This window comes from Leucopleurus acutus (genome assembly GCF_964270905.1).
Source record: "Leucopleurus acutus genome assembly, chromosome: 6".
Classification (NCBI taxonomy): Eukaryota; Metazoa; Chordata; class Mammalia; order Artiodactyla; family Delphinidae; genus Leucopleurus; species Leucopleurus acutus.
Genome location: NC_139149.1, coordinates 13,552,988 through 13,566,538, shown reverse-complemented (window position 1 = coordinate 13,566,538; position 13,551 = coordinate 13,552,988). Strand labels below are relative to the sequence as shown.

The 13,551-nt window shown below is 52.5% G+C and overlaps 1 protein-coding gene across 4 annotated transcripts in view; it reads right to left on the bottom strand.

Annotated features, from left to right (window-relative positions):
• Nucleotides 1-441: 441 nt before the first annotated feature.
• The window catches only part of TFCP2L1 (transcription factor CP2 like 1), a 63,572-nt gene continuing 50,462 nt past the window's right edge, over nucleotides 442-13,551 (bottom strand). For all 4 annotated transcript variants that reach the window (XM_082841345.1, XM_082841347.1, XM_082841346.1 and 1 more), the window contains 3 exons: nucleotides 11,250-11,392; nucleotides 6,896-6,947; nucleotides 442-5,630 (listed from right to left, as the gene is read on the bottom strand). In XM_082841345.1, the coding sequence (XP_082697471.1) occupies nucleotides 5,584-5,630; nucleotides 6,896-6,947; nucleotides 11,250-11,392 (242 nt within the window). In that variant the 3' untranslated portion in view covers nucleotides 442-5,583. The remainder of the gene's footprint in view (nucleotides 5,631-6,895; nucleotides 6,948-11,249; nucleotides 11,393-13,551) is intronic.

The following is a 13,551-nucleotide window of genomic DNA, read 5'->3' as shown; positions in this document are numbered from 1 at the left end:
GTAGGGTGACCACTGCAGAGGCTGGGTGACGGGTACCAGGGTTAACTATATTCTTCTGCCTTTGAGAAAGGATTGCGAACCTTCCATGATAAAAGGCTTCCCTGGTCCCTGCTAGCTCCCTGGAGACCACCCTCAGGGCTCCCCAGGATGAAGGGCACAGGACAGGCTGACACACTCCCTCTTCGGAGGGGGCTGGTTTGGCGGCCGGGAGGGCAGAGCGGCTGAGCCGCAGACTAAGCAGTGCCCGCCGTTCCCCACCTCACCCCACCAGCCGCCCTGCATAGAACAGCAAAGCCACCTCTCAGAGCTACTTCTTGGGGACACTGCCGCTAGAAGGGCCCCTACATGCCGGGGGGGGGCGCCCCTCAGAACTTAGCTGTTCCCCAAGGGAGCAGAAGGACGGAGAAAGCCCAGGAGAAACCTTTGCAGGGAGCTCTGGAGAGCTGGGCGGAGGCTGCAAGCAGCTCTCAGGATGCCACTGGGAAGGAGGCCGGGGGACGGGGGAGCGCGGCTGCCCAGCACCTCACTGCCCTGTCCCCACAGGACAGAGGGGAGAGGGCTGGGAGGTGACCAGACAGAGTGTACAAACATTTCCTATTGGCCAGCCTGACTGATGATGTCACACACAGGATACACAGCCCTAGGGGACAGAGGGTACCTGAGGCAGCTTCAAGGAAGACCAACTCCACGGACTCCTTTGGGGTCCTGGTCAGATGACAGCTGCCAGCACTGCTCCCCTCCCCAGATGAGCGGGACTTAGGGCGGGCATTTCCCCTCGATGAGGGCAACGGTGCCCTAACCATCTTCGTCAACAGAGTCTAAACCAGGAGGATCACATAAGATCTAAAGAGAGCAGCTGTAATCACCGCATCTAGGTAAGCGGAGGATGCTCAGGGCTGTGCTCATGGCAGACACAGGGGCAGGGAAAGGGGTCCACGTGCATCATAAACACACACATGCACGCACGCACACATGCACGCACGCACACATGCATCTGTAATGTAGGCACATAGCCAGCCAATGGAATCCAGCCTCAGGCTGCAGGGAACAGCTGGCGGCCACTCTCAAGAGCGCTGATGGAGTCAAGTCAACCCAGTTGTGAGCTAGGCTGGATTCTTAAAGACACAGCTAAGATGCCTTGCCTCACGCCGAAACGTGTGCAAACCTTGAGGTGCGTGCACCAGCCCAAGCGGGAGCATCTGAGGTGCCAAGTACCACCAGGACATACACACACGCACGCCACCTGCCCACAGTAAGACTCTGATGGTGGGAAAGACGGAAAGCCTTGCTGCCCCTCAGACTCACCGAGGACTGAGTCAGCCACGACCCCAGAGGCCTCCCAGAGAGGAGGCAAGACCAGAGAGGCAGAAGCCAAGTGAGGGTCTGGGGACCCAGGACCCCTGGCTCTTGGTCACCTGCTTTTCCATCTTCTCTGAGAGCCTGGGGGCTGCCTTCTTTTGCCCCATGACAGCAGCAAAAGAGGCTTTTTTTCCATTCTCCTCGTCAACTCGTTAATGATTTTCAGACCTTAACTTACTCAGCCCGCCCCTGACGCCACTCTGGACTTGGAAACTGGTGACACACTGTTCAGGCAGCTCCACTGTGCTCCCAGGAAAGGCCCCTCTAGGCTCACAGCTCTTCCCAAGAGGCCCTCGGGCAGAAGGTCACCAGGGCAACATGTGACCTTCGCTTAGGACCCCAAACCAAGCTTTCGACCTCCCTCCCCCATCCTGCTCTCTCCAAAGGCCCATCGGCCCTTCCCCCATTCAAAAGCCCGTGTCTTTATTATAAAGGTGCAAGTTGGTAACCAGGAGAAGGTTCATCACAGCCTTGCAAACAGACACCTGCCCAGCAAAGAAATGTGATGGCCTGAGAATAAAACACTCAGCTTCAGGTGACCCGAGACAGTGGCCCAAGCGCACGGTTCATCTTTTGTCCCTCTGCAGATCCCTTTTAAAACGTGTTGCTGCCGAGAAGCTACAGCCTAGAATACGTGGGGGCAGAGGGGACAGTTCTGGGAGGGGTCGCCTGTCCAGCAGGCCCAGGCTCTGGACTTGGAGCTCACAAGAAAGACAGTGGACAGGGGTGGGAAGTGCTACAGCTTTTCTGTACTTTAATAAAATGTACAAAACAGAAACAAAACCCAAAAACCTACAGCTAGCTCAGCTGACCCGTGTGGAAGGGACGAGCTGCTGATTTGGGCGGCGAAAATATTTTGGTACCAAATGACTATGTGTATTCTTTTTTCGTATTTATTATTTTCTACTTCTCTGTAAGTGCATTCCAGAGAACAGAAGACTCTACCTACAGCAAACTTAAGGTACCAGATCTTGATTAGACCCTCATCTGGAATGAAGAAATAAAAAGAGTAGCCTACCACATTTTTAGAATTAAGATTTCAGCCTGCCATCACTTGGGTCTGGGTAGTGGCATCTCTTGGGTCTAGTGAATGGCAGACACCTTGAAAGGCCGGCAGTCACAAGATCAACAGTGTAGTCCTGGATCTGGGGGACCCTGAGCAAGCTTTTCCACTTCTGTGTGACTCTGTCTCCTCAAAAAAGGAAATGACTGGTCTTGATGCCCTAGAACTGACGTGTAGAGCTACACACCCAGAAAGGTTGCAGAACATCAGAGAGTGACGTGACCCAGTACTGTTGAGACAGGGAAAGGGGGGAGACAGCAAGAAGAGAATAGAAAGCCAGGTGTAAAAATGGGGGAGCCAAACGTGGGCTGAGTTTAAAAAAAAAAAAAGGGGGGAGCTTCCTAATGACAGCCCCGTGTCACAGAAAAAAAGATCCAGTAAGAATCAGGTGCCGTTAGCAATGGTATGAAGGCAATTCTATGGGGATTCCAATAGTCTTTTGAACAACTGGTGCTGGGACAGCTGGATATCTACATGCAAAAGAATGAAGTTGGACCCCTGCCTCACACCGTATATAAACATTAACTCAAAATTAGTCAAAGGCTATTGGAGAGCTAAAACTATCAAAATTCTTAGAAGAGAACATAAGCATAAATCTTCTCGACCCTGGGTTAGGTGATAGTTTCTTACACAGGACACTGAAAGTATAAGCAACAAGAGAAAAAATAGGTGTCTTAGACATCATCAAAATTAAAAACTTTTGCCCTTAAGAGGTAAAAGTTAAGAAAGTGCACTTTCTTATAATGAAAGTGAAGGCAACCCACAGAAGTGGAGAACATTTTGACACCTCGTATATCTGATAAAGGACCTGTATCTAGAATATACAAAGAACTCATACAGCTCAATAATAAAAAGACAAATAAGCCAACTGAAAATAGGCGAAGGAGGTGAAGAGACATTTCTCCAAAGAAGATGTATGGATGGCCAGTAAGCACATGACGAAACGCTCAACATCATTAGCCATCAGGGAAATGCAAATCGAAACCACGATGAGACACCACGTCACACCCACGGGGATGCTATAATCAAAATGACAGAGAGTAGCAAGTGTTGATCAGTATGTAGAGAAACTGGAAGCCTCATACACTGCTGATGGGAATGTAAAATGACGCAGCTGCTTTGGAAAACAGTCTGGCAGTTCCTCAAAAAGTTATTAAACACGGACTTACTATACGACCCAGCAATTCTACTCACATGTATATTCCTAAAAGAAAACCTAGGTGTACACCAAACCGTGTACAAATATGTTCATAGCAGCATGATTCGTAATAGCTCCAAGGTAGAAACAGCTCAAATAGCCATCAAATGATGGCTGGATAAACAAATGTGGTGTAGCCAGAGAATGAGATATTATTAAGCTATAAAAAGGACGGCAGTACTGATATATGTTCAATACGGATGACCCTAGAAAACACTATGTTAAGTGACAAAACAGCTAGTCACAAAAGACCACATACTGTATGATTCCACATACGTGCAATGTCCAGATAGGTCAACCCATATAGAAAGAAGATTTGTGGTTGCCTAGGAGTAGAGGAATTGTAAGGAAAATAGGAGAGGACTTGCCAAGGGTACAGGGTTTCTTTTAGGGATGACGAAAATGTTCTCAAATTGATGTGGTGGTTCTGTGAACTGACTAAAGAATCATAGAATTGTACACTATCAACGGGTAAATTGTACAGTATGTGAATCATATCTCAGTAAAGCTGTTATGTGCTCCTCTCCCCCAACCCCCAAAAAGAAGAGGGAACCAGAAGCTTGTCCTTACACCGCAGGACACCACACCCGTTGTCCCAACGCAGTTACTGCTAGAGCCCCTTTCACTCTCAGAAGTGTCCTGGTTTAGATGACAGATTTATGTCATTACCCTATCACTATGTGATATCAGGCAGCTGGCTTCGCCCCCCTGGGCTTTGGTTTCTCCATCTGTAAAGCAAGGTCTACCCGTTCTGGTCATCTCTATATGCCCCCAAAGCTCCACTTTAAAAGCTGTCAAGTCCTACTCAGTTGGTCACAGCGCTCCCCATGCTTTGTAAGTTGAACTGACATGAGCAAAGAGTTGAAGCCTGGCGCCAGTACAGATCAGTGGGTCCCAGGAAACAGAGATAAAGACTAATTGCTGAGTCTACTGGTTACTGATATTCATATTTCCCCAAAGTTAGGCCACTAAGAAAGGTGATCCAACCATTCCAGTGCAGGTGAAATGCCCCAAACACACCCTCTACAAATGAAAAAAGAGAAACATTTAAAGGGGAGCCCTCCCAGAGGATACAATGTCTCTAGGAAGCCTGGCAAGTTTGGAGGTCTTCTCTACATGGGATTTGCTGAGTCCATTCAAGAGGGCCTGGTGTCGGGATAGTCAAGGTCATGTGATCCTACAATGGAATGTTCATTTCCTAGTCCTCCTTTACCCATGGTTGCTTAGGAAATAAAATTATACCGAAGGAGCTCAAGAGGAATCATTTGGTTCTCTTCCCTTTTATATTCATGAGAATGTGCCTAAAATTAGTCTTTCTAGCCCTCCCCCTGTCCCTCCCAAGGGCCTTAGAACTAGGTCTGTGTGGCCCCGTGGTGTGTCTAGCCCGGCAGTGAAGAGATGCGAGCCCACCTCTGGGCTCCGAGCAGCAGCAGACCCTTAGAATCAAGGTAAACGTGAAAGAAGCAGGAGGCACAGAATAAACCCAACTCCCATCGATCCACCCAGTAACAGGAAAGACGGATGCTCACCAGGGTCACGGAGACGGGAAACCGACACGAAGACAGGAGAACGGTCGCAAACCCCCATTTCGTCAGCAGCCCCATCACTGAGCCAGTTACCAGAGAAGAGGGTGAAGGCAGGGACCAGTACAGGTGGCACCCAGGTACCCGGTGAGCTAGCCTCCAACTAGGGGAGCGTCAGAGGAGATGCCCCACCGTCGGCCTCTTCAGAATGGCAGGGCTGGGAGGAAAAACAAGGAACCGCTCCCAAGCTGGGGCTAGGGGGAGCGGCAGGCTTTCTGCCCGCCAGAGACATGGCCTCCGAGGGTCTCGGCTAGGGGTTGGTCTGTGGCTTTCACAGGCGGGGCCAGGCCCCCCTCGCCGCAGCTTCCCGGGGTGCGATTTCTACATCCAAGGGGGTCCGTGGGGCGGAGGGTAGGAGGTGGCTGCCTGCTCGTCTCTGTTCAGAGGCCACATTTCAGGATGACGTGGTAGCCGTCATTGCTCTCGGCTGCAAGAGATAAACGTGGCGTTTTACAGGAAGAAAGGCAGGGCGCTGTGGCACCTGGGGGCCATGGGATTAGGGTACCAGCAGACACCCTGCCGTGGACACTGGCAGAGGCCACCCAAATGAGACTGTGCAGAAAAAAGCAAGCTGACAAAAGCAGAAATCTCAACGTACACCTTCACGGCTGCCTGGTTGAGTTTCTTTTTGACAGCGGGCTTTTCCACCACAGCCTGAGGCCCAAGGACTGAAGGGCCTATGTCCGAGGAGGCTTTGGGCGTGGCGGCCCCCAGGCCTCTGAAGGCAGTCGGCAGCTAGATCCAGAGAACAGGGGGGAGGGTTCCAGGGCCACGGTCCAGGGGCCATATCCAGGGTCTATGGCCCGGTCAGGGGGCTTTCATTCCCACCTAACACTCACCTGCCCCAGCCCTACAGGGGGTCACAGCTGGTCTCCCACTTTTCCTGGCATGTGAGTTCCTTCTCAGACCCCTTCCTCAGGTGGGTCCGCCGTGTCCCCCTGGTACCACCCAGCCCCGGGTCCCCGATCCACACGGCCTGCAGACTCAGCTGCTGTATTCCATGCTCACTCCTCCCAGAGACCCACACTTTAGAAACATTCAAACGGGTCTTACTGTAAGTCCCCTACACACGAACGAGTTCCATTCCGAGAGCACGTTCATAAGTCCAATTTGTTCGTACGTCCAAGAAAGTTAGCCTAGGTGCCCAACTAACACAATCAGCTATATAGTACTGTTTCTACACGTTTCCGGACATCCTGGGCTCAAAGTAAAGATACTGTACTACTGTGTTCTATACGACACTGTACAGTAAAGTACACAAAAGCACAACCACTTGTATCGGATGCACGCACGTGACAATGTACGCCAGACACGTGAACTAACTTACGTGACTGGACACGTGAACACACGCTCGCGTCTTTGAAAGTTTGCAACTTGAAGGTTCGTATGTAGAGGACTTACAGTACTTCTCGTTGGCACTGGGTTCGTGAAGCACATACTGTCTGGCCAGGATTTCCCTTTCAAAGTGACCTTGGCGCCAGCCGCACCACTTCTCACGTTTCGAGGCTAGGCTTCCCGGGAAGTGTGTGTTTCTTTTTCCCAGAGGATGTTCCCAGGTAACACTCTCTCGAGGGCCCACCCCATGCAGGACCCACTCACCAGCCTGCCCTCCCCGATACTCCGTTAACCCGGGGGGAGTGCAGCCAACATCCTTTAATTAAACAAGAAAAGGCGGGGAGGCGGGGGCTTTACCTTTTAAGGTACTGAGGATGAAACAGGATTCATCTTGGAAATTCTGCACCATCTGAAAGGCAAAAGAGAGACCATGTCCCTTCAACAACGAGTTCAGAGACTGAAAAGCTTCAGTGACACGGAGCCCAGCTGCTCGCAGCATCAGAAATGACAGGCGGCGCGTTTACGCAAGTGCAGGAAGACGCTTACGCTTAGCTCTCACGGAGAGAACGTGATACAGAGTAGATGGACAAAGCAATTTCAGTTTCGAGTAACAAAAACTGAATGTAAAGGATGGAAAGAAGCCTGGAAGGGAATGAAGGTGTAAACGTTTAATACAAGACTACATTGTTCCTGATTTGCTTTCGTTTTGCTTTTTTCCTAGTGACTGGGTTTTCCAATCCCTATAAGGACACGTTACGGGAGCGGGTGTGTGTAAAACAGCACCAGATAAAAAAACTAAAGTGCTTTACACGGGGAACTATATTCAGTATCTTGTAACAACCTATGAGGGAAACGAATCTAAAAAAAGAATACATATATGTATATACACATATACTGAATCACTTTGCTGTACACCTGAAACTAACACGACATTGTAACTAAACCATCTTTCAATTAAGAAAACAATGCTTTAACGAAACCCTCGTGATTAGTAGGCTCTGCATATCAGAGTCCTTTGAGGACCAACTATAAACAGAAGTCCACTCCCTGCGTCTACAAATGCGGGGCAGGAAGCTTATGATTACTCACCAGCCCCCTCTCTGGAGCTCTCGTTTTGATTAACAGCCCGGTGACCTTAGATAAGGCAACTTCCTGTCTCCAGGCGCTGTCTGTAAAATGAGGCTGTTTCGACGATAAAAATATATATATAACCAGGATGCAGAGCAATGGGAATGGGCATCCTCTTCTGGGGGGGGGTCGTTCATCCAAATGACTGCTTTCTACAACTGTTCACAGGACGCAGCACAGACGACCACACACATCTCTCCTGCAGGCAGGTGCCCTAGGTAAGCTCCTGCATGTACACACACAAAACACACCTAAGGATGCTGAGAGCAGCGCTGTCTCTATGAGTGAAAACTAGAAACAGTCCTCACGTCACCCAGCAGTAGCAGCAGCGGGAACAAACAAGGACCTGATCACACCCGGCTGCTCGACAGGGCCGGTGACCTCCAGCGCCCCTCAGCATACATGAATCACAAACCGTAAGTCCCTGACGAAGGCACTCCTATCCCCCTTCTATAAAGTTTAAAAATAGGTGAAATTAAAGAATGTATTGAAGAAGAACCAGGGAATGATCACTATAAAATTCAAACCAGCACTGGAGGGGAACGTGAAATTAGCCCACAAAGGGGGTTCTAACAAACACCGCACTAACCTGAGTGCAGGCATCGAGGACTTTCGTTATTCTTTAAACTCTACAAATGAGCTTCCTCTATTCTAAATATGTACGCTGCATTTCACAGGACACCTTTAAACAATATGAAGAATGTACACATCTACCTAAACATACCCACAACACACATACTAGCCAATGGGACAGCAAAACCCCTTTCCAGATGAAAAGCACAACTCACATTTTACTGCCCCCTCCCGCCCGGATGACTGCCCCAGATCCTGCAAATCGGTCCACCTGTCGACCCCTGCCCCTCCCCCAGGCCCTAATGATGCATGAAGTACATTCACGCTATGCTGCCGGCCTGCTCCCTCGGGGACTCTTGGCAACCCCACTGCTGGGGCATGCCAAACCTGAAGCAGGGCCCACACGGGCTTAATCAGTAACCGCCTTGTTTAATGAAGTGCCCTTGCACCCCAGGGGCCGGCTGCACGGCTGGCCAGGCCACCTCCAGTGCTCCGGGCAGTTAAGAACCAAAGGTTTCCAACTGATTCGGGGTTAAGAGGCAAGGAGACTTCAGGGGAATAAGAATCACCTGCTTAGCGGAGGTGGCGTTTGAGTTCTGTTCTCTGCTTCACTGGCTTAACTGCCTGCTCTGGGGGCGGGGGGGGGGGCACAGGGCAAGCTGGGGGAAGGAACCCCTCCAGGGACCTGTGAAATTGCAAGGGTTCTGAGCATTCTTGGCTTTTGTCTTCACGGCAGAAATGCATTTGTGAGATGCAAACCGACGAGTTTTCCACGTCGTCACTACTGCCTGACGCTCAGGGCGTTTCACGCGTCCCGGCTCTTCTACAGGACTTGCTCAGGCCAGCAACTCTGGGCTGCATGTGCTTTATCTGTGAAACGGGGGCCAAAACACAGCCACCGTACGCTCGATTGTAACGATGTGGAAGGAATTCTGAACTGGTGACAACAATAGCAAGTTGCAGATCAATGGCCCTTTGTTCAAATGGATCCTGGTTGTGTGTTTTTGAAAACCCACACCTACGCACACTCAGGCATGCAATGGGCACACGCACAAAAAGTTAGCTGGCAGAATTACATCCAACCTAAGGTAACTCCGCTAGGAAAAGAGAGTGGGGAAGATAAGGGCCTTTCACACTTGCCTTCTGCTTATATTGCCTGACTTCTACGAATTGTGAATTACTTTTTAATTAAAAAGGACAGAAGGGACTTCCCCGGTGGTCCAGTGGTAAGGAATCCACCTTCCAGTGCAGGGGACGCAGGTTCGATCCCTGGTCAGGGAACTCAGATCCCACACGCCTCAGGGCAACTAACCCCGCACGCCACAGCTGGAGAGAGAAAACCCGCATGCCACAACTAGAGAAGCCCACGCGCCGCAAGGAAAGATCCCACACGCCTCAGCGATCCCGAGTGCCACAACTAACACACGGCGCGGCCAAAAGATAAAATAAATAAATAAATATCTTTTTAAAAAGGAAGGAAAACACCACCTTGCCCACCCCCAGGATGAAACTCCCATGACACGGAGGACTCCCACGTAAGGGGGGCTTGGGCAATTATGATGACAAGTGACAACAGGATTGCTCCTGGTGATGATGATGTATGAAATATACAGACCATTAAAAGCCTTCCATGTTACACGCTGTCACATTTAAGGATCTCTCCATCACTTGTTTCCCCAAACAAGTGCCTGGCTAATTTAGCATCTGCCGGTACCTGACACTGTTTTCTATTTTATCCTTACTACAGCCTGCTTGATGGATAGAATCATCCCCATTTTGCAAACATGGAAACTGAGGCTCAAAGTCATTAAGCAGATTTGCCCAAGGTCACTCGGCTACGAGGAGCCAGTCCAGGTGGGGACATGGGTCCAATTCCGAAGCCCACAACTTCCCTGCTTTCCCAGCCCCCCTTCCTGTACCGTTCCCTCCATCATCTTTCTGCTGAGGCTTGCAGAGTTCCCACGGTGGGTGGAGGGTCTGCTGGGGGCTGGGCTGGGGGCTCAGGGCTCCACCTCTGCTCCTGTCAGGACAGTTCTGTGTAAACGCCTCATTTCAGGGGTGGTTGGAGAGTCTGTGGGCTCGACGCTCAGGCTCTGCTGCTGGGCCACCAGCCTTCCCACCACAGCCCAACCTCTTACGAGCTGTGCACCCTGGGGCCATTACGCAGCCTCTCTGTGCCTGTTTCCTATCTGTGAAATGGGCTCATGACAGCACCTGCCTCACAGGGAGGCTGCCAGGATTAAATGAGTCACTTAGAACAGTCGCCGGGACACAGTAAGCGCTGATGGAACGCTAGCGTTCATTATTATTATTATTACTATTATTAAGAGAAGGGGTCCAGGATAAGACAAGTTAAAAGCTTTTGTTCTACAACAGGCAGGAACGCCTGAAACATGTCATCAAGCCCGTTTGATAACTCCCTCAGGAGCCAGCAGTGGGATCTGATCATCGAGGGCACGGTCGCCTGGGGGCTGTGTTCTGTATCTGTGTCCTCTGTCAGGGGCCGCTTATGCCCTGCAGAGGCCTGTGTGGCCAGAGATAGACCCTGGAAGGCTGTGGCACCTTCACCATTCAGCAGAGGACGCCTCTGTTCCCCGAGAGCCCCGGGCTCTCCATCATCAACCCAGCCCGTGTCACCTCTCCTGGGCCTGCCCCCTCCCAGCCCCCGCCCCTGCCCTGGGTGAGCACCTGCGTCTGAGTCCTCACAGCCCTGACTGTAAGCGCCCCGAGGCAGGGATGCGAGCAGGGCACCTGGCCGAGGGCGGGGTTCCAGATGGAGAGGCGACAGCTATTCAGAGCCCCTGGTCGTGGCCTCAGACCCCTCTCTCCCAGCTCCCCGGGCAGCCAGCCCCTGCAGCTGAGAGCAGGCCATAGGCAGATGAACCCGGTTTGCCATCTTCAGCCTAAAGTCACCCCCAAGCCCCGCAGGGCGCATTTCGGATGTGGGTCCGCGGCTCCCGCCCGTAGCCCTGGGCCCAGCGCCTCGGGCCGGCGGGGCTGCAGTGCTCACCTCGTTGCTGACCACCACGTGGATGCCGGTGGGGCCCTGCCGGTACACCCGATGGATGTGCTGCGGGGAGATGCTGTACAGGTTGGCGATCTTCTCGATCAGCTCCAAGGTGGTCAGCTCCTCCAGGAAGATGGCGTGGTACACTGCAGGGCGGTGGACAGGGCCTTCTATAGGACAAGTGGCTGCCTTCAAAGGAGCCCGCCTACCCTCCCCGACCCCCCAAACCAGTAACGTGCTTGTAAGAATGTCCACCCCCAGATGGACTCGCGGGTTCTGGCTGTACTGGGGACGCGTCTGGAAGCCGCAAGGCTCCCTCTCGGCCCAGCGCCAGCTGACAAGATTCCAGGCTCCGTTCTGTATTCCTGTTTCATTCTCTCTTGGGGGACTTGTGTAAAATGGAATCCCTGCATCCACCCTGGACCAAGGACGCCCATCTAGGGGTGGAGGCTGGAGGGGGAACAGCTGGCTGAAGTCTGCATTTAAAAAAATTTTGGGGGGGGCCCGCGCCCCACAGCTTACGGGATCTTAGTTCCCTGACCGGGGATTGAACCCGGGGCCATGGCAGTGAAAGCCCCTGAGTGTCCTAACCCCGGGACTGCCGGGGAATTGCCGAAATCTGCATTTCTTAGAAGCTTCTGGTGATTCTGAGGTGTGGCCTGCTATGGAGGGGAAAATCCTGTGTCTGCATTCCTTCCCTTCCACTGGTTAAAGGGGTTACTGGACGGCTCCCTGTGGCCAAGAGTGAGACGTAAGATAATTGCTACCTGATGGCAGAAGAGAAAGGGTCTGTCCTTACCCTTCTCCACGGCACAAACAATAGTCAGCTGGAGCACTGTGACCCCAAAGGGCAGGGTGGGGGGGGGGCACCAGGAATATCACCAGACAGTTGAGACCAACAGGGACCCTGAGGCTGGAAGCAAAAACCCAAACCAGTCGGGGAGGAGCAAACCCCGTGGGTGAACTGGGGGGGATGAAGCAATGCCCAGGAACTTCAAGTCCCTTAAAAAGTAAAACACAGCTGGATGAAACAAGAGGTGCTGAAAGTCCTTGCTCAACTAAGGAAGGAACCCTTGGTTCAACAAATCTGATCGGCGGCCTGGTATGCTAAAAGCACGCGTGCACACACGCACGCACGCACGCGCACACACACACGCACGCACGCGCACACGGCGGCTCCCTGTGAAGGGGTGGCAGAGGCCATGGGGTTCCAGCCACACAAGAGACTCGCCTTCCCAGGATTTCAAATAGGAGGACCCGCACCGAGACCCTGTTCAGAGAACGCGGTCGCTGTGTAACCTTCCTTCCCAAACTAACGCCGGGGAAGAATCCCAGGCCTCTGTCGTAAGATTCCTTTTTATAACAGAATTCTCATTGAACTTTTCCCCCCAACTTTTCAGAGCCAGTTCCACTTTTTCTTGTTTTACTCTTGGACTGCTGGCAGAAAAGAGCCAGAAGGATTGCAGTGCGGCCCTCTGGCTGTAACCTTTTGTCTCCGGCCTTTCCTGTCCCTGGAGGAATGTGGGGGGGACCAGTACTGCTCAGAGCCAGCGGACGGTCAGTCACCCACTGCTCAGAACTCCTCTCATCGGCGGCCGCGTGGGGAAATGAGAGGCCCTGGAGCGGGCCAGCCTAGGTTCAAATCCCAACGCTGCCACTGCTAGAAGCCAGACCTCAGCGCTCTCCACACCTCTGAGGCTGGGGGTGTGGGCTGGGCGCCTGCCCTCGCCACATGTGCAGGAAACCACGAGACTCGAACTCTGTCCTTCACAGACTGACCGCGGCGGAAGGACCCGGACATTCGCAGAAATGTCCTGAGGCCCGGACGCCAACTGCCAGTGCCCGGAGATTTGGATCCTGGCTCTGCCACTCACAGCACTGGCATCTCGGGGCAGCCGCTGTGCCTCAGTTTCCCCCACAGCAAACCATGAGCAGTTCCTGCTAGGGGAAGAAAATGGAACGCCCTTAGCCCAGGGTCTCGGGCATCCTTGCTGATCTGGAGGGGCCCACAGAGAGGTACAGGGGGCTCTCTCTGCAGACGAGGCAGAGTCCAGACCCCGCGGGGGGGGCCGGGCAGCCCATCAGACTCGGCACTCACAACGCTCAGAAGCAAGACGCTGAAAACTGCCAACCCCAAAGAGCCATGTACCCCAGAGGCGCTCCGAGACCCCCCTGTGCAGCGACCGAACCAAATGGGAAAGTCTCATCCAGCTGGGGGAACACACAGGAGGACACGCTCCTGGGAATACAGCTGTCACTCGTCACCAGCCGAGGAGCCAGAAAGCCCAACTTCCAGTTCTACCAC